General features: G+C 40.7%; 1 protein-coding gene across 3 annotated transcripts in view; it reads right to left on the reverse strand.

Moving 5' to 3' along the window:
* LOC117503614 (1-phosphatidylinositol 4,5-bisphosphate phosphodiesterase beta-1-like) overlaps positions 1 to 27,055 on the reverse strand; it is a 182,571-nt gene that overhangs the window by 49,371 nt on the left and 106,145 nt on the right. For all 3 annotated transcript variants that reach the window (XR_004558591.1, XM_034162872.1, XM_034162873.1), the window contains 6 exons: positions 23,243 to 23,296; positions 19,017 to 19,092; positions 14,046 to 14,146; positions 12,361 to 12,527; positions 4,106 to 4,252; positions 2,761 to 2,918 (listed from right to left, as the gene is read on the reverse strand). Coding sequence is in view for 2 of the 3 variants with exons in the window: in XM_034162872.1 (XP_034018763.1) it covers positions 2,761 to 2,918; positions 4,106 to 4,252; positions 12,361 to 12,527; positions 14,046 to 14,146; positions 19,017 to 19,092; positions 23,243 to 23,296 (703 nt within the window). In the remaining variant the exon portion in view is untranslated. The remainder of the gene's footprint in view (positions 1 to 2,760; positions 2,919 to 4,105; positions 4,253 to 12,360; positions 12,528 to 14,045; positions 14,147 to 19,016; positions 19,093 to 23,242; positions 23,297 to 27,055) is intronic.

The following is a 27,055-nucleotide window of genomic DNA, read 5'->3' on the forward strand; positions in this document are numbered from 1 at the left end:
CGGCCCACTGCTCTCCTGTCAACTGTCTCCATATGTGTGCCTGCTTGGCATGTTGAATAATGAAAAAATACTATTTGAGATTGGGTAAGGGCTTCAAATTTGAACTCTATATGCTCAATGTCACAGGATCATCCATATTGAGCAGATTTGTGCATATTTTTTACTGAAAGGCCTATTTCCACAGCAAGCATGGCGACCATCTTGGAAAATGGCTGCCATTTAGAAAATTTGAAGAACCCATGGGAATTTTCAAAAGAGTAATGTCTTGGGAACAATTTTTAGTGACTGTACCCCCATTTGAAAGATTCCTCTGAAATATTCTATTATCCATTACAGCAAAAGTCCCCATCAGGCTCCTCTCCTGTGGTAATTGTCCCCTTTCCCCTCTCTACCTTTAGCAGTACCTTTGAAACACTAATTTTGATAACGATTATGGTTAAGTGAGTCCCAGTGTCCCGAACCATCTCAGCCATCTCAGCCTCGACTGCTGGGGGATTTCAAATTCATACACACTTGATGCTTCTCTTTTCTACCAAAGGTCATCCAACAAGCAACAAAAAAAGCATGGACTGCCGTTTGCTCAGTCTACAACGTCCCACATGTTTTAGCTTCCATAAGACAAAAGGGAGCTGAGCCACAAAATGATGCGACTGCACGACTTCAGCATCCGACGCTTTCGCGGCGAATGATGATCTAAGTCGATTATGCCGTCGTCAACAGTGATATCGGCTCAGCTAATGCCTTCATTTCCATTCCTTTTAACTCGACGCTCTCCATCTGTAGCTCGCGATCTGTCCTCTTGTCTTCCTCTTTTGTGGGTTTAATTCCATTAGGCTTGCACTTCTTCTGTTGCTCTCATCATTAGATGTAAATTCTCTCCATCAATCATCCAGCCATCTCTATGATCTCCTTCTCTTCACAACTCTGCTGCCCCTGGGTTTTCAACCCCCCCCCCCGCTCCGTAAAAAGTGAGTCCCCCCTCAGCTTCTGTCTGTCTTCACATCTCCTGTGTTTCTGCTGAAGTTCTGCCCGACGTGTGTCTTCAGGGTCTTTCTGTGCATTCCTGTCTCTGACAATTTTCCCCAGTTTTTGGTTTTCTTCCTCAGACTTTGATTTCTTTCACACTCACTCTGCTCTTATGGAATGCTTTTGGAACTTTAAACAATATGCAGATTAACCATCCTTGAGTTATTAAAAGCTTTCTCTCATTCTGCTCTCTTCTGCAGGGTGAAATAAGTTAATCAGGTCATAGTAGATTCATGCACACTAGATGAGTTTAGTTAGAAGAGTATATAAAGATCAAACATGATTGTCATTTTCTTTAAATATTTCTGTTATACTGGTTAACTCCTTCAAATAGAAACCACCAGATGCACAATTTATGTGGAATTTGAGACATTTTATGTTCACTATTTCTCAACAAAACGAGAGCAGTTGAACATTTACGAAAAGCCGATCTGAGTTTTTATGATCCCAAAGAAAATCTTTAACTGAAGAAAAGCTTTAATTTTAAAGTCTTTCCCTCCAATTTGACAGACGACTAAAATAGGATATGTTAGATGGGTGTCAGACTTTGTTTAGCTGTGACAAGAGGCACAGTTTCCGATGCATAAAATATGGATCAAATGACCATCCTATGAACAAACCTTGAATGTTCAGTCACTTCTCAATGGCGTTGCACATTTCTGGATTTGAATCAAGCCTCTAAACTGATGTCTCAGCTGTTTAGCAACCTTGCAAAGTGCTTTTGCTTAAATGGTATAGGGCAACCATTCCCAAATTTTAGAATGGCACGGACCACTTTGAAATTTAAAAGTCAACAGTGGCCAATTGAAAAATGTTATCACAATTTTGACCCACATATGAGGGTGGTGGCCAAGCAGTTAAGTGTGTTTGGCTCTAGAGTAGAAAATTCCCAGTTCAAGGTCACCCCTGCTTCATAGAATGTGTAGATGCATCAAGAAGGGCATCTAGCCAAATCAACATCCAGATCCACTTTGGATCTGCTGTGGAGACCCTGAATGGAAGCCAAAGGGAATTACATATGAGAGTAAGACTAATTATTTTCATATATGTATGTATGTATCTACATATAAAACTACAGCAAATAAATTTAGAATAACGGGTAAACTCAATGCCCTGGCCTTTTTATAAATCAACTGCATTTTATTTACTTTTAATTAGCTCACATTTTGGGAATAATTGGTTTGGGTTTCTGATAAGGGTTTAATTTCTATGAAAAGCATAAAAAGTCAGAAAATTTGTAAATTACTTCCAAATCCTTGCATCGGATTGGTGGACTTCTAGGCGTCTTGCACTGTAGCAGAACTGTAATATGGTCTGTATCCAATTGTGGAAGTTTTCACCTTCCCAGAATGTGTGCAACATATTGAACAGGAAATAGTCTAAACAAATGACAGAGAAAAGACCCCCCCCCCCCTCCATCCCACCGCTTTTTTTTGATGGTGGTGGTGTGGGGGGTGGGTAGTGGTACCATATGCTATAATTCCTTTGTTCTATATTTCCAAATGTGTCTGCAAAGACTTCATATATTCAACAGTATCCAAAAAGTTATTCCAAAGAACTTCTGTTTCTGAATTCACTCACTTTGAAAAATGCATAACTTAAACCCAAAAACGTCAAAACTTGATATCAACTCACTTCCCTGAATTTTAACAATAATAATTCTTTCAGAATGAGTCCTAACTGTCGATATTGTTCGCACTACCTTACACGTCTATGCCAATCTCCTTGCGTTACCTTGAAGGAGATTTCACTCGTCATGGTGAAGCCGTGAGTGATGACAGGTTCTTCTTCAGTGGTGCGACCTTTCCAGCAGTCCAGCTCAATGCAGCGGCATCCGGCCAAGAGCACCTGCTTGTACATCTCCACCGAAGAATTCCCAGCGAGCTGCCCAGCTAACAGACACACAGAAACACAAATGACATCACACTGATCGACAAGGCTTTGGCTGCAGCATGTGCAGTCTGTGCACGCTCTGCCAAGCTTCTAACAAACTCAAACCCTAACTTGAAAATGTACTGCTTTCCACTTATAATTAGCACCAACTTTACAAGCAAGAAACAATTCCACAGTTACATTTCTGGGAGATTTTTCCTGGAAGGTGCATGCTGTGCAAGAACCATGCACCCTCTGCCTTACTGCAGCTACACGTTCTTGGCATTGGCCCCAACAGGAGCACAATCTCAGCAAAAGCATTTCCTCCCGCTTCAGAGCTCATTACGTGCATTGGCTCCTAGCATACAGTAAAACAATACAAACTCTGCTGCCTGAAGTGAGCAAATCTCATCACCTGGTCGCCATTAGCGATGGAATTATCAGTTGGCATTAGCAGCTTGCTTTCTGCAGCACGTGGGAATGGCGTCAACCTGCGAGGTGGATTTGTGTTCCCACTTCAGGTGGCGTCATCCTTTTAACTGCTCCTTTTTTCCGCGTCATTCACAGATGATGTCCTACCCTTCTGTTTCTCTGTCGCTTTCTGTCAGAACCATTTGCGGTTAAATTAGCGCTGAACAACATTTATGTTCACACATTGCGCTACAGAGGCAACATATATTTGCATCGTGCACCGGCACACTTTTATGACCCATTATTAATAATGGGCATAAACAGTGTCATGAGGAGAGAATCAAAAATGTCCTGTCTGTTTTTGTCTCCTTCTCTTTTCTCGAGCTATGAGTTTGGACTATTATTGAAATTTTATTTTCTCATCACTGGAGAAATTTGATCCACTTGAAAGATTCAATGTGAAATAGATTTAAATAGATGAATGCTAATATTCACAGCAGCGAAAACGGCCCTGCACTGTGCATGCCCGTGCACTGCCAGGAGCCAGTTACTGTGACTACCAGCTGGAAAAAAATTAACTCATGAATAGCAATGAACTGACTCTCCGTGCATGACTTGATCAGGTAACCATTTGATTGACCGCTGGCGATAAAAGTCAGGCATGCTTGAATGTGAGGCCAGAATTGTCTTTGTAAATGAAGCAGCGTTCGGTCACCACAAAGAAGAATAACTTCAGGAGTAAAATCAGCTTGTGAGCACACAAGAGGATTCCCGGTGTGTGTTTCCCGAGCGTTACCGGTGAGGTAGGTGTTGTGGGAGGAGTTGATGAAGTAGTGGGAGAGGGGGAAGGTCATGTCTTCACTCTGGTCCAACTTCTCGGGGGGGATGATACTGTTCTCCTCCCCACTCAGGTAGTGAGCGAAGCCTTCCATGGAGATCTGACCTGCACAAACACAACACAGCGATCAGACGTGATCATCACTGGGAATTTTATTTGTATTTGTAGGTTTTCCCAGGATGGCCGGTGTAACGGTATATCTTATACCCTGTATATCTAGGATATCTTCCCCCTGGGGGAAAGTTCTCTTAGGATATCTTACCCCCCACCCTGGATATCTTCCCCCCACCCCCTCCATAGCAGGTCTGCTGCAGTATTATCACACATTTCATACTCCATTCAGAAATGTCTGACCCCTTTTTTGTGTAAATTCTCTCAATTCACATTTATAATTTCTTCCCTGCTCATGTAATATTTGACCTCTCCACTTATGATTGGGTAGAGGGTAAGATATCCTGACTTGGACATCTTCTCCCCACCCCTGCAAAGCAAGTCTGCTGTAGCATTATCACCCATTTCATCCTACCCAGATTAATACATAGCTCAAACAGTAGAAAACAACATCTTCATCCTCCATTCTGAAGTGTCTGACCACTTCATCTGGATGTTTAAAGGTCACTCTATCCTGATTGGAAGGTTGCTACATCATTGTTTCATACTGCCAGGTTCATAGTGGGATGAATTTGGCAATATATAGTAGAGAATTCTTGATATCGGGGAGGAGAAGATATCCAGGTCACAGTATGTTACCCCCACCCCAACATGGAGAGATGTTCTGTCATATTTCAGGCTGTCAACCAGGTCCATATATGTGTAGAGTATATTTGGAAGGGGGATTTAAAGCTACTTCAGAATAGGAAATATTACTATTGTAGATAGCTACAGATACATACAGAAAGAATACCAATATCGTTCACCGTCAATGAAACTGTTACACCGGCACAACTTGGTGTAACTCAGGGGCAAAGTTGTTGGAGCCTTCATCCTCAACTCTTTTTATGTTGTGATAATTTGTTGCATGCTCAGCATGGTTATTGGGCATCGCTTTGTATCCTCCCATTCCTGGGATGCTCAAGAACCATGCCAAGCAGCTGCTTGCTCGACAAAACTTGCCACCAAACTCGGCCGGCAAAACTTTTAATTGCACAGAAATGCAAAAACGATGGGATGTACAGGAAAACCTAATAGTTTTAATAGTTCACTTATTTCCCTATGATGGACTATGATCTTCCTAGAATATTGCATGCATCAACAAGTTTGCAACAGCTTCGAAAAATTGCTACAATTGCTGGAATCGAAACTGTTGATACAGTAACCCAATTTACTCCATATTTACTCTTACTTGTGCATTTTGCAGCACATGCAGAAGACTAAAGAAAAATGAAAAGGAATTAACGGTTTGCCTTGTGGGACAACAAATGACAAGACAAGGCAAATGAGCATGAATCCCCATGGCCAAAGAAAGGAGAATGTGAAGGGAGACTATGGTGACCGCCGACATAATAATGTGATCTGCGACCTCACCACTAGATGACACTAAATCCTACACACTGTAGCTTTAGGTTCCTCCTACATTTCAATTAGCTGAGTTATGTTATTTTACCCCATTTCTTTCTGTAACACTGCCCCTCACAAAGTACAAACTCAAACTATTCCGCACTTTTAAAGATTAGATTAGATATACTTTATTGATCTCACAATGGAGAAATTACGTTTACACTCCAGTTACCTCAGACAGGAATTAGCCCACAATTATTACTTGTTTACCGTAATAATGGCACACATCAGAATTAAAGACAGCACATACACATTTGACATTGTTTATGTGCACTAAGTTTGAAGAAGTCCCTTATCTGAATTGAGGCAAGTGGGTGAAGGTCACGCAGCAACCCTGAGATGCGCCGCCATCTAAATTTAAATTTAAATTTATTCAAAGTCACGATGAAAAATCTCAGGCCTGGATTCTGCAGGAATGTCTCTCACAAACGTGATCCGCTCCTATAGAACCTTGAAAAATTGACGCAAACAGTTTTTATACAGGATTACATATGCGTGACAAAGGTGGACCTTATTTTGCAAAATCCTTCTCTTATTGGCCAATGTGAGCATTCGAGGGAGGTCCAACCCCCTGCCCGAGACCTGAGCAATAACGGAAGACTTATGATTTATAATTGTAACCTAACTCTCTTTGTTCTAAATAATAAAACAACAAATAACTACTTTAATACCAGTATAAGTACAGAAAACAAATAAAGAAAAGCGCAATTGAACACACACATAAAATATACAAATAACCTTGAAGTGCATACGAACACAGAGTGCACACATTTAAATGTATTGCATCCGCACACTGTGGATGCATTATCATGTTTATGGTGCAAAACCGATCACCTAGGAATCCATTAGCGCTTTATTTCATGAAGAACCATAATTTACTACAGTGCTTTCGATGCCCCCCATCGCTTGCACACATTCACGGTGCTACTGTGCATAAACGTGTACAAATTGAAAAAGTCACCCGCTTATAATACAAAGGGTCACGCACATGATTTACAGCTCCGGTGGCTTCCATTAGCAACACTACCGGCCGTCATAACTCAAGAGACTGTAAACGCCGAGCTGCCCTTGAAGCAGTTCCTTCTGTGTTTGATTGTTTGTTAATGTCACCTGTGTTAAGCTTTTTCCTGTCAGCACTGATAAAATATATGTAAGAAAGTGAGTCATTTCGATAACGCCCACTCCACACGTGTACATTTCATAAAGACACTGATAAACTTTCCTAATCTCCTCCTCTGCCCACCCACGTGTGTGCACGATCGCTGGATGTTACGCTTAATATGTTAAGTGATGCACGCCTGTCCCTCTGGCCACTTTATGGTAATTAATGCGGTGTCGCCCTCTGCAGATTTACTGGACTAATTAACGCTGGCTGTCAGTGACATCTGAGCTGAGTCGAGCTGAGCCGTGGCGTTTTGCATGCCAGGACCTCCCTTTGCCAATCTGAGGCCTCACCTCTGTTGCACACGTGCAAACACAAACACACACAAGGCAGCTGACAGGTGAGGAGTATATGAAGGGATAAAAACGTGGTGTTTAGAGATGATAAATCTTCACAGGAAGCTGCGGTGGTAATTTACTGCAACTTCAATGATAACCTGCAAGTCAAGAGAGGACCCAGAGTGACACAATCTGACAAAGAGTTTCCTCTTTACAGCGATGGAATATAAATTTCCAATGATATGCCACCTGGGGTGGGTGTAAAGTACCTCATTTCATTCTGCATTTTATTCAGGTGCTTAAAGGGGTCATATTACGCACATATTTGCAACCAGTTTTATAAGTCTTACATTTTTTTTTTTTTTGAAGGTATGCACCCCAAAAACATCCTCCAAATGCTGAGGTGGTACATCCTTTAATGAGGGCGTTACTTAACCTGCATTGCCAAGCCCAATCTCAAACTTTTGCAAGGTCTTACAATGCTAAAATCTACGGTAGCAAGTTTCATCATGATCCATGAAATCCTTGTGGCATCCTTGTGTAACACTAGGTTTCAGAGACTTGGTCTTGTAATGACTACAATAAGCAAAGTGCACATCTCGGGCCGTGCGGTGCATTATGGGTACGCTAAATTTTTCAGCTACCAATCCAAATGCAAAGACGGCGAAAGCAGCGAAGAGTGCTATGATTTGTACCATTTCAACTGCTGGAAAGTTGACGATTTAAAGCGTTTTTGTAAGCTCCGTGGATTGCCTGTTACAACCAGGACTGCGTACGGCAGTAGACAAACGGAAAGAAGAGCTTGCGTATGCGTCAACAATGACGACCAGTCCTTGTTGCTAGTTGGAGACAAACAAATTTCTGACCCCTTGACGTCAACTGATGGATGGTTAGACGAAGTCCAGGGTCAGAAACTGTTGATATTGCAAGAATATTTGCTTAGCACGGATGAGAAATCGCTACTCCACCGGCTTCATAATGACTACAAGGAAGGAGGGTCTCACATATAATCTCCTTGGTGTCATGTTTGTTTCGATAAGTTGACAGACATACAGTGATATGTGCATGCATGCAGTTCGTTTATAGAACATGTCAATATTACAATATTATGCACCACGTCATTCATGGTGCGAAATTACAGTCATAAGCCAATGCACGAAAATGGCGCCCTCAACCACATTATAATTCGGCACAGTTTCAGGATATTGACAAAATAAATGTGTGCAAGAAACTTACAATTTTAGTCTGTCTTTTACGTCCGTCTGGATCTTTCTTTTCTGTGGGGAAATTGTGTAGAATGAAAGGAGATTTACAACCACATTTCTTCTTCTTTCCGTCTTTGGGTAGACTCTGCGGAGCCTTGCAATCGTGTGTTTTCAGCCACCTTTCAAGCCTCTAAATTCCGTTTGAGCATTTGAAAAAGCACAATCTGCACCTGTCATTATTGGATGCATTGCTTAAGGCCTAAACCTTTGAAAGAATCCCTGTAAGCCTTAACTTTCACAGTCCGCTAATGCTACCGTATATGAAATTCAATGGTAGCGGTGTGAGTTTGGTAGCTGGAATTTTTTACCCTGTTTGACCCACGCATGCGCAGATGCGTTGCGTACTTCGCTTATTAGAATCAAAGTGTGTCCAACTTTGAACTTGTGTGAGGTCTTATTGAGGTGACCCTGTGTACCAAGTTCCACCTTGACACACAAAATTTTTGTAAAGATATTGCATACACAATATTTTAGTGACTCAGCCCTCTGGTGGCCACATTTAAGATCAAAAAGTGCCCAATATTGAACATGTCTGAAGTCTTACTGAGGTGACCTTGTGTTCCAAGATCTACTTTGATACGCAAACTCTTTGTAATGATATCTCATACACAAGATTTTGGTGACTTGGCCCTCTAGTGGTCACAGAATCAAAACCTAATATTGAACATGTCTGAGGTCTTAAACACAAGAAGGCAAGGGAGCATGAATTCCCATCGCCACAGAAGCAAAAACATGAAGGGGAAAAAAACCCTAATGACCAGCAACTGCATAATGCAACCTGCAAATTCACCACTAGGTGACACTAAATCTGACATGCTGCAGCTTTAAAAAAAAAAGATGCAATGGTTGCTTGGTGGAGCTCAGATTTCAAAGTGTGCATGTACAAGTGTCCTTGCGAGGGAAAAGCATGTGTGCACGAATTTGTGTGAAGGTAGCATGTGGCGTTCTGGACCCCTCTGCGGAACAGATGGCAGCACTTCCTCCGGCTAGATAAATACTTCACATGGAGAAATCTGTCAGTGGGACAGAAACGGGCACACATCCAGAGAGAGCCAGGGTCAGGATGAACACACACATCACCGCAGGAACTCACAGCGAGTCATCAGTGTGATCAAGGGGGAAAAAAAAACCCCAACAAAAAAAACACGACGCAGGCAAATTCTTTATCTGACTGTGGCTTCGGCACAATATGAACCCGTGATTCACACAAGAATCGGCACTTCAGTTTGGAGAGATTTTCCCAATGGCACTCCACTCATGCAGTGCGAGAGTCGGTCACGGTTAAGTTGTTTCGCTGTAATTGCTAAAAAATGTGAAATAATGCTGACACAAATAAATAGTCTATTCTCGAAGCTGAAATGTGTTCACTGTCGAGTAACTCAGTATTATGACATCTTTTGGAAATACGGATTTGTTTTGTGCTTGAGTAATGAAGGTTATTATTATTATTATTATTTTTTTTTTTTTTTAATGACAGCACACAATCTGTTACGCCCAAAGCAAAAACTGGAACTGTTGTCAGTTTATACAAGAAAAACAATTCCCTTCTGCCTTATGGGACCATATGCTCATCAATCGACATTAAATCGACAAAAGAGCATAATTAGTCAACGAGGTGCGGGGTAAAAACAACAATTTTTGATAAGAATAAAAAAAAGGTCAACTGACACGGAGTAATGTAAGACCAAAAATCTGCTGGGTATCCAGAATGCTTTCAAAGGGGAACTTCAACATTTTTCAGCCTGGGTTCTATTATTACATGTTTTGGGGTTCATCTCGTCACTCGTGACAAAAAAGAAAACAACAAAAAAAAAACACGTCTCATCATTCATGCATTCTGAAAACTGGCTGGCCACTTCAGTAGGTACACCTTTGCTAGTTCTGGGTTGGACCCACTTTTACCTTCAGAACTGCTTTAATTCTTTGTGGCATAGATTCAACAAGGTGTTGGAAACACCCCTCAGAGATGTTGGTCCATATTGTCATGATGGCACCATGCAGTTACTCATTCAACCAGCCTGCCCGTTCTCCTCTGACATCATCAAGGCATATTTGGCCACACAACTGGCGCTCACTGGCGAGATCTTCCCTTTGTTGGACTACGCTCTGTAAACCCTAGAGATGGTTCTGTGTGAAAATGCTCGCTTTGAACTTCAGAAAGTCACCTTCACCACATCTAGATACCTGAATGGATTGAGTTGCTCCCATGTGACTGGCAGATTAGCAATTTGCATTAACAGGGAATTGAACAGGTATACCTAATAAAGTGGCCGATGAGTGTAGTTTGGGTGCCTCCACGTTTGCATTCCATTATTTTGGATTTTTATTTAATTTATTTATTTATTTTTATTTTTTATTATTTATGTCATGTTGTTGAGATTTGTTATCCCTGTGAGTGTAGTGGGCATAATTTTAGATGGTGATGTTATACTTTAGTGAAAAAGACTAAAATGTCCACACTGGGTTTGGTATTCTCCCGTCTCAGCAGCACAATTTGGGTTTGATGCTCTGACACTACACCTGATGACAGGAGGTCTTGGCCTTTGTCTCATTTGACATCACTTAATCACCAATATTTTACTGTGTGGATGTACATTTTGTGACAAACGGGGAATAAAATGACATAAATCATGTAATAATGAAGCAGAATAATGGCGACCCTGCCTCCGTTTAGCTTGTTGCTGTCTGTCTGTGTCACGTTCGCTCCTCTGCAGGGCTGCGCTCGTGTAATCACACTCTTGTAAATCAAACAACGGGGAATGTACTTGGTAAAACAGTTTGGCACTGCTGAGACATTTTGGTGTTGTGGCGTGTTTGTGTGACATTTAAACACTGTTAACAATCAGTTGGTAGCCCAAGCATGTTGCCCTGCTTTTAGGATGCTTTCAGACGCCATGCTGCAGGGCTGTCGCCACTGGAACGCAATGGCGGGAGCTGACACGATGTCTAAGAGTGGATGGAGAGGTTTAGGGGGTCTGAACCTTTTAACAATTATTTTTAACAACAAAATGCACCTCGTACATCCCTGTTCTCACTTTCATGGATACGCAAACTGGAAGGTCAATAACTGTGATGAACCGGCGTGTGAAGATCGTGGTTTCTGACAAATCTGTTCTAGCTTGTAATTTGATGATGTAACTCACCATCCCTGACAAAAATCAACCATAACATGCCAATCGCACAGCTTTAGCTCAACCTTGGCTCTTCTGGAACACTGCCTGGTGATGTCACAGCAGGTACAGCAAGGCCTAAACTGGTTCCAACACAGATCTGAACCAGTCTAAAGTGATATGTGTTCGAATGTGATAGAAAAACCAGTCTAAACTGGTTTATGCGTGTACTGGAATGTGATAGAAAAACCAGTCTAAACTGGTTTGGGTGTATGTTGGAATGCGATAGATAAACCAGTCTAAACTGGTTTATGCGTGTACTGGAATGTGATAGAAAAACCAGTCTAAACTGGTTTGGGTGTATGTTGGAATGCGATAGATAAACCAGTCTAAACTGGTTTGTGTGTGTGTACTGGAATGTGATAGAAAAACCAGTCTAAACTGGTTTGGGTGTATGTTGGAATGCGATAGATAAACCAGTCTAAACTGGTTTATGCGTGTACTGGAATGTGATAGAAAAACCAGTCTAAACTGGTTTGGGTGTATGTTGGAATGCGATAGAAAAACCAGTCTAAACTGGTTTGGGTATGTACTGGAATGTGATAGAAAAACCTGTGTAAACCAGTTTATGTGTGTATTGGAATGTGATAGAAAAACCCGTGTAAACCGGTTTAGGTGTGTATTGGAATGTGATAGAAAAACCCGTGTAAACCGGTTTATGTGTGTATTGGAATGTGATAGGGAAACCAGTCTAAACTGGTTTGGGTGTGTACTGTAATGTGATAGGGAAACCAGTCTAAACTGGTTTGGGTGTGTGTTGGACAGCAGTTACAATACTGACCTTTCTGTGCCAGCGATGCGTTGGGTTCATATTTGTCCACCAGCAGCTGGACCTGTTCTGGTTTGAGAGGAGGGTAGAGAATCTCGTTCAGACGAGGGTCTCGCTGTCTACTGTTAATGAACTCTGTCATCTGCTCCACGCTGAGGTAGGGACGGCTCTTAGCTCCCCTGAGAGCGGGAGGAGAGGAGAAGGTTAGTTGTATAAATATACAATTAGACTAGAGGTGGGAGGTGAGATATGGGAGTTTGGAGAGAATTAAGAAACTGATTTGAGAGCATGACGGGGATGTGAAGAGAGAGCACAGGAGATTAAATGTTGTGTTGAGTAAATTATGAGACTTGATTAAAACAGCTTTCATATCTGAGGCTCTTCTGCTAAATTATCATTTTTGTATCCTCCTGACTCTCCTGCCATCTCACTTAGCTGTGATAAAATTCTAGATTTATGACCTGGTACGTCCAGGTCACGCTGGAATGCTTCCTCAGATGATAATATGAAGCTCTGTGCGACAAGGATCTGTTCTGAATCTGCAGCAGGATTGCAAGCATCTTAAACCCAGGAAACCATTATCTAACGACCGCGCCGGTGAGCCCAGATCAACTTTTCAGCATATTTCTATTAATAAATTAGTGAGGCAATGTCACAGAGATTTTAAATCGACCACTTCCTGAAACTACAATTTCTTAGCTGTAGTTTTAGTCTTCCCTCAAGATAATCACCCCTCAGAGGCAATCCTAGAAGCCAGAAAGGAGTAAATGACCCGTTGACGTCAGTTTGTGTCTCGTCATACAAGTGACTGAAGTGTGTATCAGTCTGGGATTCTCAGAAAAACCCGCCATTAAACGAACATAAAATAAAACAAAATAAAAACCTTTCCTACCAACCTGAAAACAGTTTCACTGTACACTGTAATAAATAAATAAATAAATAAAATAAAAAATGCACAATTGACAACAGAAGTGTCTATCTGGTCTTATCGCGGGTTGCTACAGCAGAGGGGATGAAAGATTTCTTGTAAGTCTTTTTGTGGGCCGGAGGGACTTTGTATCACTTGCCTGATGGCACTAACTGGAAGGAGTGGTGAAGGGAGTGTGAGGGGTCTTCAGTGATCAGAGTAGCTTTGGAGTTTTTCATCACTGAGGGAATTTATTCATACAGTAAGGGTTTATTTGAAGACACAAGACCCCCAGATGACACTGGTAAACAATATTAATTTTAAAATATGTTCTTTTGAAATGTATTAGCCCCATTCTGTACAACTTCTAGTGGGCAGCACGGCTGCACTGCACAGGCTATATTTTATTTTTATAAATTAATTATACAATGATCTAAAGTGTTTTTCATGTATTACATTATTTTTGTGACCCAAATAATTTGGTAAACCCATTTCTAACACCAAACCAGTTCATCTAAAAGCATATTTCATATTTTCAGGTTTAGAGCGAAATTATATGTCAAAGCCAATGTTTTAGACAAATGCATGCCTCACATTCAGAACTGAGATTGTTCTTAACATTTTGATATGCAACACATGGGCAATATGCTGTATGCAAGTATCTTAAAAGGGGAATTTCTCAAGGTATGGTAAAGTGACCTGATGCGTCGGTGAGTCCATGGACCCCAGGGGTTAATGCATTTCTGCAATAATTACTTCTTGCACACACAGAGAGAAAAAACTATCTTACACATCAGAGAAGATGTGATCCAGCTCAGAGCGTGGGCAGAGATTGCTCAGGAACATGTTATAGATCTCAGCAGTGAAGTCTTCCTGGGGTATGGAGTCATTCTGCAGAAAACAACGGCAACAGGGTCAGTTGCACGGTCAAATGCAAGATGCAACTTTCAGGCCATGGACCCAGTCTCTGGTCCTCCTGTTAAAGATGTTGCATGCACACACATCCCTATTTACAGTGCAAGCTGTACTACAGCTAATTAGTGGTTTCTGAAATCGGCTTTGGTTGTCTGTTTTTCATAGTTGTGCAACATAAATGACAAAGAGAACTGATGTGATGGTGCAATGATGTAATTTTCCTGCAAATATGGCAATGCAAAGTGATTTGTTGGTACTTTGCTGTACCATTTTTTGATGTAAAATGGGGATTTTTTTCAACACACTGGAAAGTAAAATGCATGATGAAAATATTCCTAGGCTTTGGAAAAGCCTTGGCATGTAGCCTGCAAAATACAGTCTATGAGTGGCTCCTCTCCAAATGGTCAAAACCATAAGTTAAGAACAATAAAATGCTGTTATCTTGCAACTCAATGGATCACAGGGGTCTATGTCAGGTCAATTAAAATTGTGAACTTTGATGCACAAGATCAATTCAAAAAGCAACCTCCCATAAATGTGTCTGCCACCTGCTGGATAGTGAGTAAATGCTGGATTGGTGATGGATTAGGAACAGGTGTGGGTGTCAGTGAGTGTTTCTGCACAGAAATGTACTAAATCTGAAAAGTAAACTGTTATTTTATGATTGTTTCACAGCAGCTGCATCCTTTAGGTGTGCAAAAAAAGACAGCAAAAGAGATGGTTGAGTGAGGTACACAGTGAGTGGAGTCCGTGAGAGAGAGAGAGAGAGAGAGAGAGAGAGAGAGAGAGAGAGGGGGGGGGGGGGGGGGGGGTTCCACACAACAATGTAAAATCAGAGTAATAAACTGTTATTTTTGTGGTTATGTTCTAAAATCTAGTCTGCACAACCCTCTGGAAAGAATTTTGAATAAATGTAGCTGAAGCAGACACTTCTTCCTTCTCTCTCTGTCAACATGTGTGTGCTTTCAAGTAGTAGCTTATTATGAACTTGTTCCTCAGTTCCTTTCTTTTCCAAAACCTTGGTCTGGTGGCCACAAATGGTTCTGCAGGAATTACACAACAACAACAACAGCTATGAAGATATTCTGACATGTAATCTGCTGGTGTAGATTTAATCTTGGCCCTCTCCAATTTTTACAGCAAAAGAGATATTTGAGGTGAACCAGTCAGATCATTTTTCTAAAATCGATATAACAGAGGCAGCAATATATCTGCTGCCATCTATCTGCTGTGGCAGATGGATGATTAATTTCAAGAGGTGCGGATGGATTGGTTGCCTGCCTGGGCGATTACCATCTGGGATCCGAGGCCGTTCTGTGTCGTGGTGGTTGAGCGACACGGGGCACTCACGTGTGCTTCCAGACTTGACTTGATTTGCAACATATCTAACAGTTATGGCATTGATTACTTTAACAATAAGGCTTGCAGCAAAGTGTGATGTGAACAGACTTTTAATATCACCAGTCTCTCCTTTAAAAAGCGCCACGTGCCTCTGCCTGCAGATTTGAAATTATTTCTGCTAAACGCTGCTGTTCTATGCTGTTAAGACAGTAATATTTCTTGGTGAAGTTGTGCTTCTATTCCGTCATCCATTTTCACCGCATAACTGAGAAAGCTATATAAAATCAGTATGATCTGCCTAAATGACTGATTATTCACAGCTCCCTCTGATTTATATTCCAACAAGGCACATTTTTTTTCTGTAATACATGATCTGCAAAATGTCTCTGAGGCAGATTTCTAAGTGGATTATGCTGTCAAAATATTCCCAACATAAAGAAATAAAGTTCTGACATTATGAAATACTATGCGGGGTCATTTTATCAGTTGAAAAGGTCATTTTCAGCAAAAATAAAAATGTTCAATTGTATCACAGAGAATCAGGCCTGGTTTCATGAAGCAGTCTAATCATTCAGTACTAAGCTTACTTAGTCGACTAAGGTTAGTCACCCAACATTAGCATTTCTGAACTTGTAGATTAGCCGTCTAACATTAGTTGATGATTTTCACGGGCATAAGGGGCCTCGCGAGTGCCGTTACCAAGAAACGCCTCCAATGCACAAAAGTTTTGTTTACTTCTGGGTTGGTCGTCTGCTACAAACATGGCCGAGTCCGCCGCACCAGAGGAGAAGTGCTCCCGGCCTCAGCGTCCGTTCTCCAATAGATTATTCCGGTCCTAGAACAATCACTCCCGCTGCAAGGCTCTCCTTCCTTCCTGCTCCATCAAGTGGTGGCACATGATACCCATCATTTTTGAGGTAAGACACTGAAGTTTTGTTGATTAAAATAAGATTAACCTCCTCTGTAGCAGGCTAAAAACTTTACTCGGCTAATGCTAAACTTTAGCTGACTAAACGCTTTGTGCAACGGCTAACGTCAAAAGATTATTTGACTAAGTGAGTTTAGTCGACTAAACAAGATTAGACCATTTTATGAAACGGCCCAGGTGTAAATTAAGAGTAAATTAAGACAAAAATTTGTCTTCCTGTTCACACTTACTGTGATACAGAAATGCCAAAACAGGCGGTTCTGGTCGTTTTTAGTAATCATGTTCCGAATTAGAGTGTTATTATGTGTGACACGTGTGTGTGCTGTATGCATTTATGTGCACGCCTCTTGTAATAACATCTATGTAAAAACACACTACGGACTTTATGATGTAATAGAGGAAATGCCATGCCGGTTGCATCTCAGAAGTTTTGATCATGCTCAAACTGTTGCATCGCGGTCTCATCGAACCGCATCGTTGTCTCATATATGGCGTGTTTTGGAGCCATGCAGCTGTGAGACTTAAGATGAACGAGCTGTGTGGGGGGAATAAAAGTCAAGCCCCGTCGAGTCTCAGTGACTCATTCTGTAGATCAAGGTGTGTAAGGCGTTCTGGATGCGCTTCTGTGTGCACCATTAATGTGGTTTAAGGGTTTACCAGCACAACCGTTTAACTGTAATTACTTACACGCTGGAGCAACAGCAAATCCCAGCAGACGGCAACATCGCTTTACCTCCTGCTCTCACTCCTTGTGCTAATTATGTATCGCTTGTCTGGCACGTGTGCGCGGTTGTGTGCACTTGCTTTTGTGTGAAAGAGGCAGAAGGGCTACAACATTTATTCTGTTCATATTCAGAAGTCTTTAATTCAAAGCTGAGATTTGTATGCCGTACAGAGGTGGTTTGATGTGCTGTAGCCTATTTGCACCTTGATGCACCACAGGATGCCAATCCCTGGTGATATATTAAAGAGGGAAACATAAAAAAGTAAGTGAGCCTAACACCGATTTTGACCAAATCGGGATCACTTAATGGAATTAAACAACATTGACAATCCAACCTCAGTAAACCATAATGACACACACAAAATGTATGGTGGCCATCCCTGGGTGGCAGCTGTAGCCTAAGAAGGGGTGGGAGGGATGGGGGGGTCACTGAAGGATTACACCGGGGTCCAAATTTAAAAATGCTCCAATTATATTAAAAGGTATATCTTATTATTTGTCTGATCACAGGTCTTGCCCAAAGGTAGAATTTGGACAATCTATGACCGAATATTCTGACCTTACAGGGTAAAAACAACAAAAATGGTGACAAAGGTTAGTACAGGGGTCAAAAGTTGCAACTTTTCCAATTTTCAAAAAATGACGCTTGGTCTCCAAAGTAACGGTCAAACAAAATCGGCATCCTCTGGATTCCATGACATAAGACATTATTCACAACGTGTGAGTTGTGCTTATCAAGAGAAATTGCTGTCATTCCGTCCATCAGTACGGCAAAACCTTCCGCGTCCTAAAACTCAAGAACAGCAAAACTCTCAAAATTGAAAATTTTATAGATTAATACTGGGAGGTCAAAGACCTGCTTGCCAAAAAAAAAAAAAAATCATGCATTCATGACATTTATAAATGCCTTTTTTTAATTTACTGTATTCTGAGTTTCAAGTATGATATGTACAGAAGCCCTGAAATGCTCACATCACCCGCTAGATGGCAACAAAAGCTGCTCAAATGTACGGGAAGGTCTTGACTGTTTATTCATTTGAGAAGTTAACTTTTGCCAAAAAGTAAGATATGCTGATAACCAAAAATCAACTTACAGTTGTGTCCCTTGCCCTTATGGACTATTTACTTGCGTTACCCTATAATGTGATAACTCAGCAGAACAGTTAGTGCAGACTCTTCATTTTTAGAACCCTATTGGCTTAACCGTTAATTTACATCATTTTTGTTTAACAAAATTTAAGCAACTTGAAATTGACCTTTGTCACAATTTTTGCCATTTTTACCACATAACTCCATAACATTCAGTTATTAATAGTCCAAATCACACCTTTTGGAGTCCCTATGATCTGGTGATATACTTTTCAATATGACTGGAGTGTTTTTAAATGTTGACCTCTGTGTAAACCTTAATTGACCCCTTGGATGGCCACCATACATTTCTTCTGCAGGCCATCATTTACGGAGGCTGGATTGTACAGTAAGAGTTGTTTAGTCCCTTTTAAGTGGTACCAAAAACCTGCTTGGCCCATGAACAATTTGTGTCATCTCCATTACGCCACGCTTGTTCTGTTTATTTTGCCGTAGCTGAGGCTAAAACATCGCTGAGCGGGACGTTGCACAGGCATCCAAAAAATACAACTCCAAGCAGAGGAGTACCATAGGAAAGAAGTCAGCCGCTGTTTGGAAACAACAAAGTGACAGAGTGGACAGGGTGACGAGCTGATGGATGAAAAGATGGATAACCTTGTAGATGAAAGTGACAGGCATGAGGCAAGAGCTGGTGCTGAGGTGCACAGTGGAAATAAATACGAAAAGACAGTATCGCTGAACAAAGAAGGACTGTAGTGTCTCACTCTGCCAGATGGGAGGTTACAGTGTTCCAGGGCCGTCTCCACACGCTTCCTGTCTGCTGAGAACATCCTGCAGATACTGTAGAGACAAAAAGCACACTGTTTCCAATAATAACACACCCAAAATGTTTTCACACTGGTCTCTGAGAATTTATTGCCGCCTTTAACAGATAATAAATTAATTCAAAAACAAGAAAGGTTACTCACCTGTCATACAGGTATTGGACCCAGACTTTGACCTTGGCCTGTGACCTAGACTTTTAACTGATTTTTCTCACGGACAAATCACTTTGTCCTTGGCTGACTGCCAATCATTCCACCAAGTGTGGTCCAAATTGGATCAAAACTTTTTGAGTTATTTTTCACACAGATGGACACACAGGACCCCTGCATGCGTGTGGGCATAACAAAAAGGCATATTTTTTCCCCGCAGTGCCTGGACTTTTATATCTCAAGTCAGTCTTAAATCTACTTTTTTATGGCTATTATTGTCTTTTATTTGGTGACAAATTATTCCCCAACATGCACAACCACTTCCCTTTTTCATGACATCATCATTGATTGGAAGACTGACATTAAACTTTGATTACTTTCTGTTACACCTGTCACAATAAAAACTTTCCTGTTGTGAAATACAGGAAGAGATCAAGATCAAAACACAGATATCCAGTCATTTAGAGGAAAAAAATTAAACTTGGGGTCTATGATTAATTTAAGTTCAATTGGGTTCTGTAGCCTTTGTGACTCTTAATATTTAAGTGGGTGAATTTAGTTGTTTTTAGGTGCTAAAATGGTAATGCTGCTGTTTATGACAAACTGCTTCATTACAGCCTATGGCGATAGAGTAACATACACAAAAGCATATGGAATATAGTGCACAATGCACAATATGTTTGTTGGTAGATGGGCTGTGGATAGTCAGAGGAAATGTACCTAATAACCCAAAACAAAGCAGATAATTCAGTATTATGTGGCAAAAGTTAAAGAAAACTTCACAGTGATCTCTATAAACATCCATGTTCATGTTTTTCATTGTTTCTGAACATGATAAAACCCCTAACGATTGCCTTGCAAAGACCACACATGCTGTTTCTCGTCATCATTATCTCCATTGACATTATCATCACCATCATCATTACTGTTGTTCTCGTAATGCCACAACTTATCAGAACAGTTGCCAAATTGGTCTTACTGCTGCGTTTGCAATTAATATTCATGCAATTAAAGGCTTTCAATGCATTCACATTTATTTATATAATGAGCCTCACATGCTGTCTTGCCCTGTCAATCATTCTGAGCGCAGCAAAGGAGGGCTTTAAGTAATATATGTGGTTAGACCACTTTTTTAAATGTGTAAAAACAATAAATGTGATTTATTGCAATGCACAACAGTGTTGCCGTAGCTACATGTGACTGTTTTGGCTTTAGTCAACTTTAAATATATGCATGAGTCTGTTTGTGCAGACCCATGTTTCAGCTTCAGTCTGTTTTATACACATGCATGAGTGTTTGTGCAGACCCATGTTTCAGCTTCTGTCTGTTTTATACACATGCATGAGTGTTTGTGCAGACCCATGTTTCAGCTTCTGTCTGTTTTATATACATGCATGAGTCTGTCTGTGCAGACCCATGTTTCAGCTTCTGTCTGTTTTATATACATGCATGAGTCTGTCTGTGCAGACCCATGTTTCAGCTTCAGTCTGTTTTATATACATGCACGAGTCTGTCTGTGCAGACTCATGTTTCAGCTTCAGTCTGTTTTATATGCATGCATGGGTCTGTTTGTGCAGACCCATGTTTCAGCTTCAGTCTGTATTATATATTTGCATGAGCATTTGTGCAGACCCATGTTTCAGCTTCAGTCTGTTTCATATACATGCACGAGTGTTTGTGCAGACCCATGTTTTAGCTTCAGTCTGTTTTATATGCGTGCATTAGTCTATCTGTGCAGACCCATGTTTCAGCTTCAGTCTGCTCTGAATGCATGCACAGATCTGTCTGTGCAGACCCATGTTTCAGCTTCAGTCTGTTTTATACACTTGTATGAGTGTCTGTGCAGACCCATGTTTTAGTTTTAGTCTGTTTTATACACATGCATGAGTCTGTCTGTGCAGACCTATGTTTCAGCTTTGGTCTGCTGTGAATGCATGCACAGGTCTGTGCGCAGGTCCATCAACCTGTCCTGGGTGCTCAGTTCGAGCACAGATTCTGACACTTGTGAAGCTGACTTGTCCTCCCAGTTAGGAGGTTATTTCCTTAAATGGCAAAGAAGTGTCTGTCCCTCAGCTTCTCTGTATTCACACCTACTGTTTTCCTGCGTGGCTCTGAGGGAGGTTATTGGAGATGCAAAGTGCTGACTGTCTGAAAGCTCAACTTGACTAATGGAGACAGAGAGAGAGAGAGAGAGAGAGAGAGAGAGAGAGAGAGAGAGAGAGAGAGAGAGAGAGAGAGAGAGAGTTTGGTTCTCATTGAAAATATGACACAGTGACAGACACCCCCCCCCACGTGTAAATCAGGTGCTAAAATGAAATGCTCATACTCTGGCACCTTGACACTGAAGATCAAAGCAGACATAAACGCTGCTGTCCCAGCGCAGGAGGAATAATGGTGCAACGTTTTGAGAGGGGAAGGTTTAGGAATAAACAGAAAGTGATGACAGATGGAAGTTCAGTAAATGCATGAAGACAGAGGCAAACAGTACAACACATTTTGGATATTCATCTTTAAAATATGAGATTTTAAATAAAGTTTTTTTTCCCAGATAAGCAGCGGACAATACTTTGCAAGAAATAGCCAAGACAATGCATTCTCCAATCCATATGACCATCTTGGCTGGTTTGTGCATCCAACCACCAGAAATAGTTTTCTTCAGTGTTCCGTATAAAATATGTGTGCAGTTGGCTTGAAACCAGGTCTTTGTGGTTGTGCATGTGCATGCTGCCCAGGTGCGCTGCCAGCATGCCACTGCCACATTAAGCAGAAGGAAGGAAATTTTTGTGATGGGCTGCACTAGTGTGCAGAGCAGTGGTGGGCACAGGTCCGCTAATCTGCTAATTAGTGAAGCTAATGTTTTTGTTAGCGTTTTAACTTTTCAGCTAACTTCAAAAGCCATCAGCAGACCAATTAGCTTCCGAAAGCTTTAGTTCGATAACTTTTAGACTGCTAACAATTTTTTACATAGTAAAGGTGAAAAACATTTTTAAACCCTGTTGGCTCTTGTCTGCTATGTATTTTGCAGCAGTGAGGCATCTGAGAGGAGCTGAGCCCAAATCTACCCCAGTAGAAGGAGCCTGGCTGCCAGGCTGCCAAAATAAATAAATAAATAAATAAATAAAAGTCATTATCCTTAACAGCATACAGCGTTCCAGCCATGAGGCAGACATCTTGAAAAGGAAAGCAGGTTTGACTTATGGTTTTGTTTTATAAATCAAAATAATCCGGATAGAATAACTACATTAATGTCAACTCTGTCATTTGTACAAAGTGAAAATATAACACATATCTTTTAATTTTAAAATAATGTACAAATTCTGAAGTTTTGAACATAACACACACAGATGCCCAAAGGGATTATGGGTAAACTGAGCCTGCACTCCCATTGGTTGATTCATTCATTCTATGTAAAAACCAACACAAGTTAATGTAACATGTGTGTTGGTGTTTACAAATAAATGTGCCTTTGTACAAGAAAGCATGCAGTACAAACAAACAAGAAGTAGCCAACTTAAATTTGATATATTTTTTAAAAGGAAGTTGTCCACATTTTCAATTGGAAGCAGTAATATTGCAATAATAATAATAATAATAATAATAATAATAATAATAATAATAATTTCAAAACAAGCAATATTAATTTAGATTTAATTTTAAAATTTTCAGTAATTTTCCCTTTTTAATGTTTTTGTTGTTGCTTTTTAAATTGTATTGATTAAATTTACAGTGAAGATAAATGTTTAACTGTTTTTAGCTAAATGTTAGCTTAACTGACAGAAATACAGAAATAAAAAGTAAAATAATAAAAAAAAGTATTTAACTTCATGCTACAAAAAACTAAGTTTTGTGTAGATATACTGTCTTATGAAAGTGACCATAAGCTGGAGTTGCTTGAATGTGACTTAGATCCCATACTCCCCTACATACTGTATGTAAAAGTGATACATAGGGGGGAAGAAATGCTGACAGAGAGATGATGGTAGTGGGGTGATGGTGGTGGGGTGGGGGTTCCTTACTTCTTGACAGGGATCCGGCCCTCGGGGTTGAGCTGCAGCTTCAGTCGAGTGTATCTGCATTGAACAGAGCACAAGCCGTACACAACACACAATCAATAGTTTGTCTGAGAGCTCATTTCTGCTCGTCTGAGTGAGTGTGTGACGGCATGTGAAGTGAAATGCACACAGCAACAGCTGACTGCACGCCGTGCGTACGAGGTGGGTCGGAATTGGCAGTCCGGCACCGTGCAGCAACAACAGTCCCGTCTATAAATAGCTTGACTGCAACAGGAGCCGTGATTACAGGCCGGGCCTTAAAGTGGCTGCTGGCTAATAATTAATATGCGCTACAGTGCCGACTTCACCAGACAGGAAGGCCGCACTACAGGCAAAGTCACAGGTGACTCCAGCAGCTCACAGGGCCAGACTCCAGGGTTTTTTTGTTTGTTTTTTAGGTGTTTTTCTGCACAAATTGGTCAGCATCCGATGGGGTGATGCCTCTCAAGGTAGGTGCAGGAAAGGTCACAAAGAAAGTGCGGAAGCACATGTAAGCTCCATAGGCCAAAACTTTGGATCCGACCCAGAGGCCAAATTAGAAGATTAATTTTATCTGCCCTGTGAGAAAATGTCAGTTTTATTACCCATGCAGTACTTCCTTTCAGTGTGTGTGTGTGTGTGTGTGTGTGTGTGTGTGTGTGTGTGGCCGGGGTCGCTTCATCATGCAAAAGCTATCACAGGTGCAACCTGCAATTCATTTTATTGGAGCAGCCACTGTCCACTAGATGTCACCATCGCAGCCTTGTGAAACTCATTTCAAAACACTGAAACTTTCCTGAAGCAATAGTTTCCTGTAGCATTTAAAAAAAAAAAATCATAACAGTGAATTATTTCCTGAAGCAGCTGTTTTACTGTACTATTTTAAGTATTTCTGAAGTGAAACATTTCCTGAAGCAGTTCTTTCCATCAGCATTTCAAATGTTTCACAACAGTGAAGCATTTTCAAAAGGAACCGCTTTATGTCACAGTTCAAGCCTTCTGAAAAAGTGAATCGTGTTCTCAAGCAATCTGATTTCGTGTTTTCTGTGTCAAGAAGTGCTAGGTATTTGTTTTGTTTTGTTTTTTTTAATCACTGCTGGGAATATCTACACCTTGAAGCCTTTTGAAACTCAGCTTGAAATTCTAAAGCAACTGCTTCATTTTGAGCATTTGAAAAGATTTGTGACAGAAGCATTTCCAGAAGCAACTGCATTCTTTCACAGAACAGCAAATCATTTGTTGAAGCAATTCTTCTATTTAGTGCTTTATGTGTTTCAAAGAAGTGAATCATTTACTGAAGCAATCATAACAGTGTCGCATTTCCAGAAACAACTGCTTTTTGTCACACTTCAAGCCTTTTGAAACAGTGAATCATTTTCTGAAGCAATTTTTCTATTTAGGGTATTGTGTGTGAAGAAGTACTAGGTCTTTGTTTTGTTGCAAGAACACAGCTGGGAATATCTACACCTTGAAGCTTCTTGAAACACTGCTTGAAATTCTAAAGCAACTGCTTCATTTTGAGTATTTCAAACACTGAATCTTTCCCGAAGTAACTCTTACTTTTAACATTTCTAAACATTCAATGAAGCAACTGCATTCTTTCACAGTGAAATAATTTCAAAACAGTGACTCATTTGCTGAAGCAGGTCTATTTAGTGCTTTGTACATTTCAAAGAAGTGAATCATTTACTGAAGCAATTGTTCCTTTGAACATTTCTAGTGCTTCATGACAATGAATCATTTCCTCACACAACTGTTTCTTTAAGCATTTCCAATGTTTCATAACAACTGCTTCATGTCACACTTGAAGTCTTTTGAAACAGTGAATTGTTTGCTGAAGCATTCTTGCATTTAGTGTATTGTGTGTTAGGAAGCACTAGGTCTTTTTTTGTGGCAGGAACATTCGTGGGAATATCTACAGTTTCTACGCCATTACCCAAGAGGGGGAACAGTAGAAGCCAAAAATGAAGCAGTATCACTTACTGGTACTGCTTCATCTTAGTCACAGTAATACAAAGAACCCTTTTTTCACAAAGATGCGATGCACAAATTCTGCTGCTGTGAGAAAGAACAGCCGCAGAGCTGGATGGCTTCCATTCTGTTCAGCTGTCTGTGTATGATGTGGTCCATGTCCACCTTTATTGTCTCATAAGTCAATTAGCTTCCTTGGGGGTGTGAGATAATGGCTTCTGCTCGCTGATAAACATCACACAGCTGGGAGTTGTCATGCAGCGACCAGCATTTTGGTCTGAACACCAAACAGGAGGAACACATTCAAGTTCACTGCACGCTTCACTTGCTGCACATGTAAATCAGCAGTGAAGCAAGGATTGCTTTGCGTGCTTAAGTCAGCTTCCTTCACACGTTGTGCTGCGAGGTGTCAGGTGTGGTTATGACACAGGATCAGCTGTGCTGTGATGGCGGTTGATGGCATGAAGAAAAAGGTCTGATAAGGGAACAAGCAACCGGCGAGAGATGAGGGGAAATCGCGCGGCGGGCTGGAACCGTTCGAGGCAAATGCTCCCCTTTTTCGTGCGTTATGTTTCGACTGTCACGGCGCCATCTCATCTCTGTAGCAGCTGCGTCCCATGAGTTTCGAGCAGCCTCTTTTTGAGGAGATCTGATGTTGTCACATTGAGTTTCACTCCGCACCTCACTCGCTCACGCGGTCGTTCACACGGGGCGGGTTTAGCCGTTTCTGTTCAAACTGTTCCGTTTTTGTTTCATGTTCATTTGTTTTTGTTTATTGAGTATATATGTGATGTCATAGGAAGGGGGCATTGCATTTTGAATTTAAGCCCCGCCTCATTTTGAGTGAGTGAGAGAACCAGTTGCTTCGGAAAAGTATTAATTGTGTTGAAACACTCAAAACTAGATCTGACATTTAACTGATATATATGTTGCATATTACCGTAAACCCAATGAACCAGTTGCTTCAGAACGTTACTTACCATTTTGAAATACTCAACATTGTCAATGAAATGTTTACTTTTAAGGCAAAACATATCACAGTTTGAAAACATTTGAAACATCAAATGAGACAGTTGCTGTAGAAAGTAATTCAGTGCTTTAAAATACTCAAGGCTATAAATGAAATAATTAGTTCAGAAATTAATCCACTTCTTCAAAATGCTCTGAACATTGTGATGGTGTCATCATGCAGGCAGTGGGCGGAGCTACCTTGGTTCATAAAATTCCAAATATTCTCAAAAGCAGATGAAAAAATTGCTTCTGACAGCAGTTTACTTCAAAATGCTAATATGTTTATAATATCAAGAATTCACCATATCAAACTACAAATACTAAAAATATAGGTGTTAAAAAATGAAGTAATTGTTTCAGAAAATAATTCACTGTGTCGATCCATTCGAAACACTGAATGAAGAAACTGGCTCAGACAATTTTTTTTTAAATGCTCGAAAGGCTAAATGAAACACGCACTTCAGAAAACTCTGATCACTGTTTAGAACCTCTTAAAGAATGAAGCAATTGCTTCAAAAAAGTGTCAATGTTTTGAAATGAAAAATGAAACAAATAAACAAGAAAACTCTATTCACTGTTTCAAATGACCTAAAAAGGATGAAGCATTTGCTTCAGAAAATAGTATGTTCTGAAAGAGCAAAAAAGAAAATTATTCATATTGACTCAATACTTGACGATGATGATTTAAGTGGACAGCAGTGCCCCCCCAACCCTCCAAAGAACTGCCTGGCTACACCCTTGTATGAAGAACAACTATTTAACTGCATCATTTACTGTGTAACTAAGGTATTATTCATCATAAATATTCATTTGAGG

This window comes from Thalassophryne amazonica, chromosome 21, assembly GCF_902500255.1.
Source record: "Thalassophryne amazonica chromosome 21, fThaAma1.1, whole genome shotgun sequence".
Lineage (NCBI taxonomy): Eukaryota > Metazoa > Chordata > Actinopteri > Batrachoidiformes > Batrachoididae > Thalassophryne > Thalassophryne amazonica.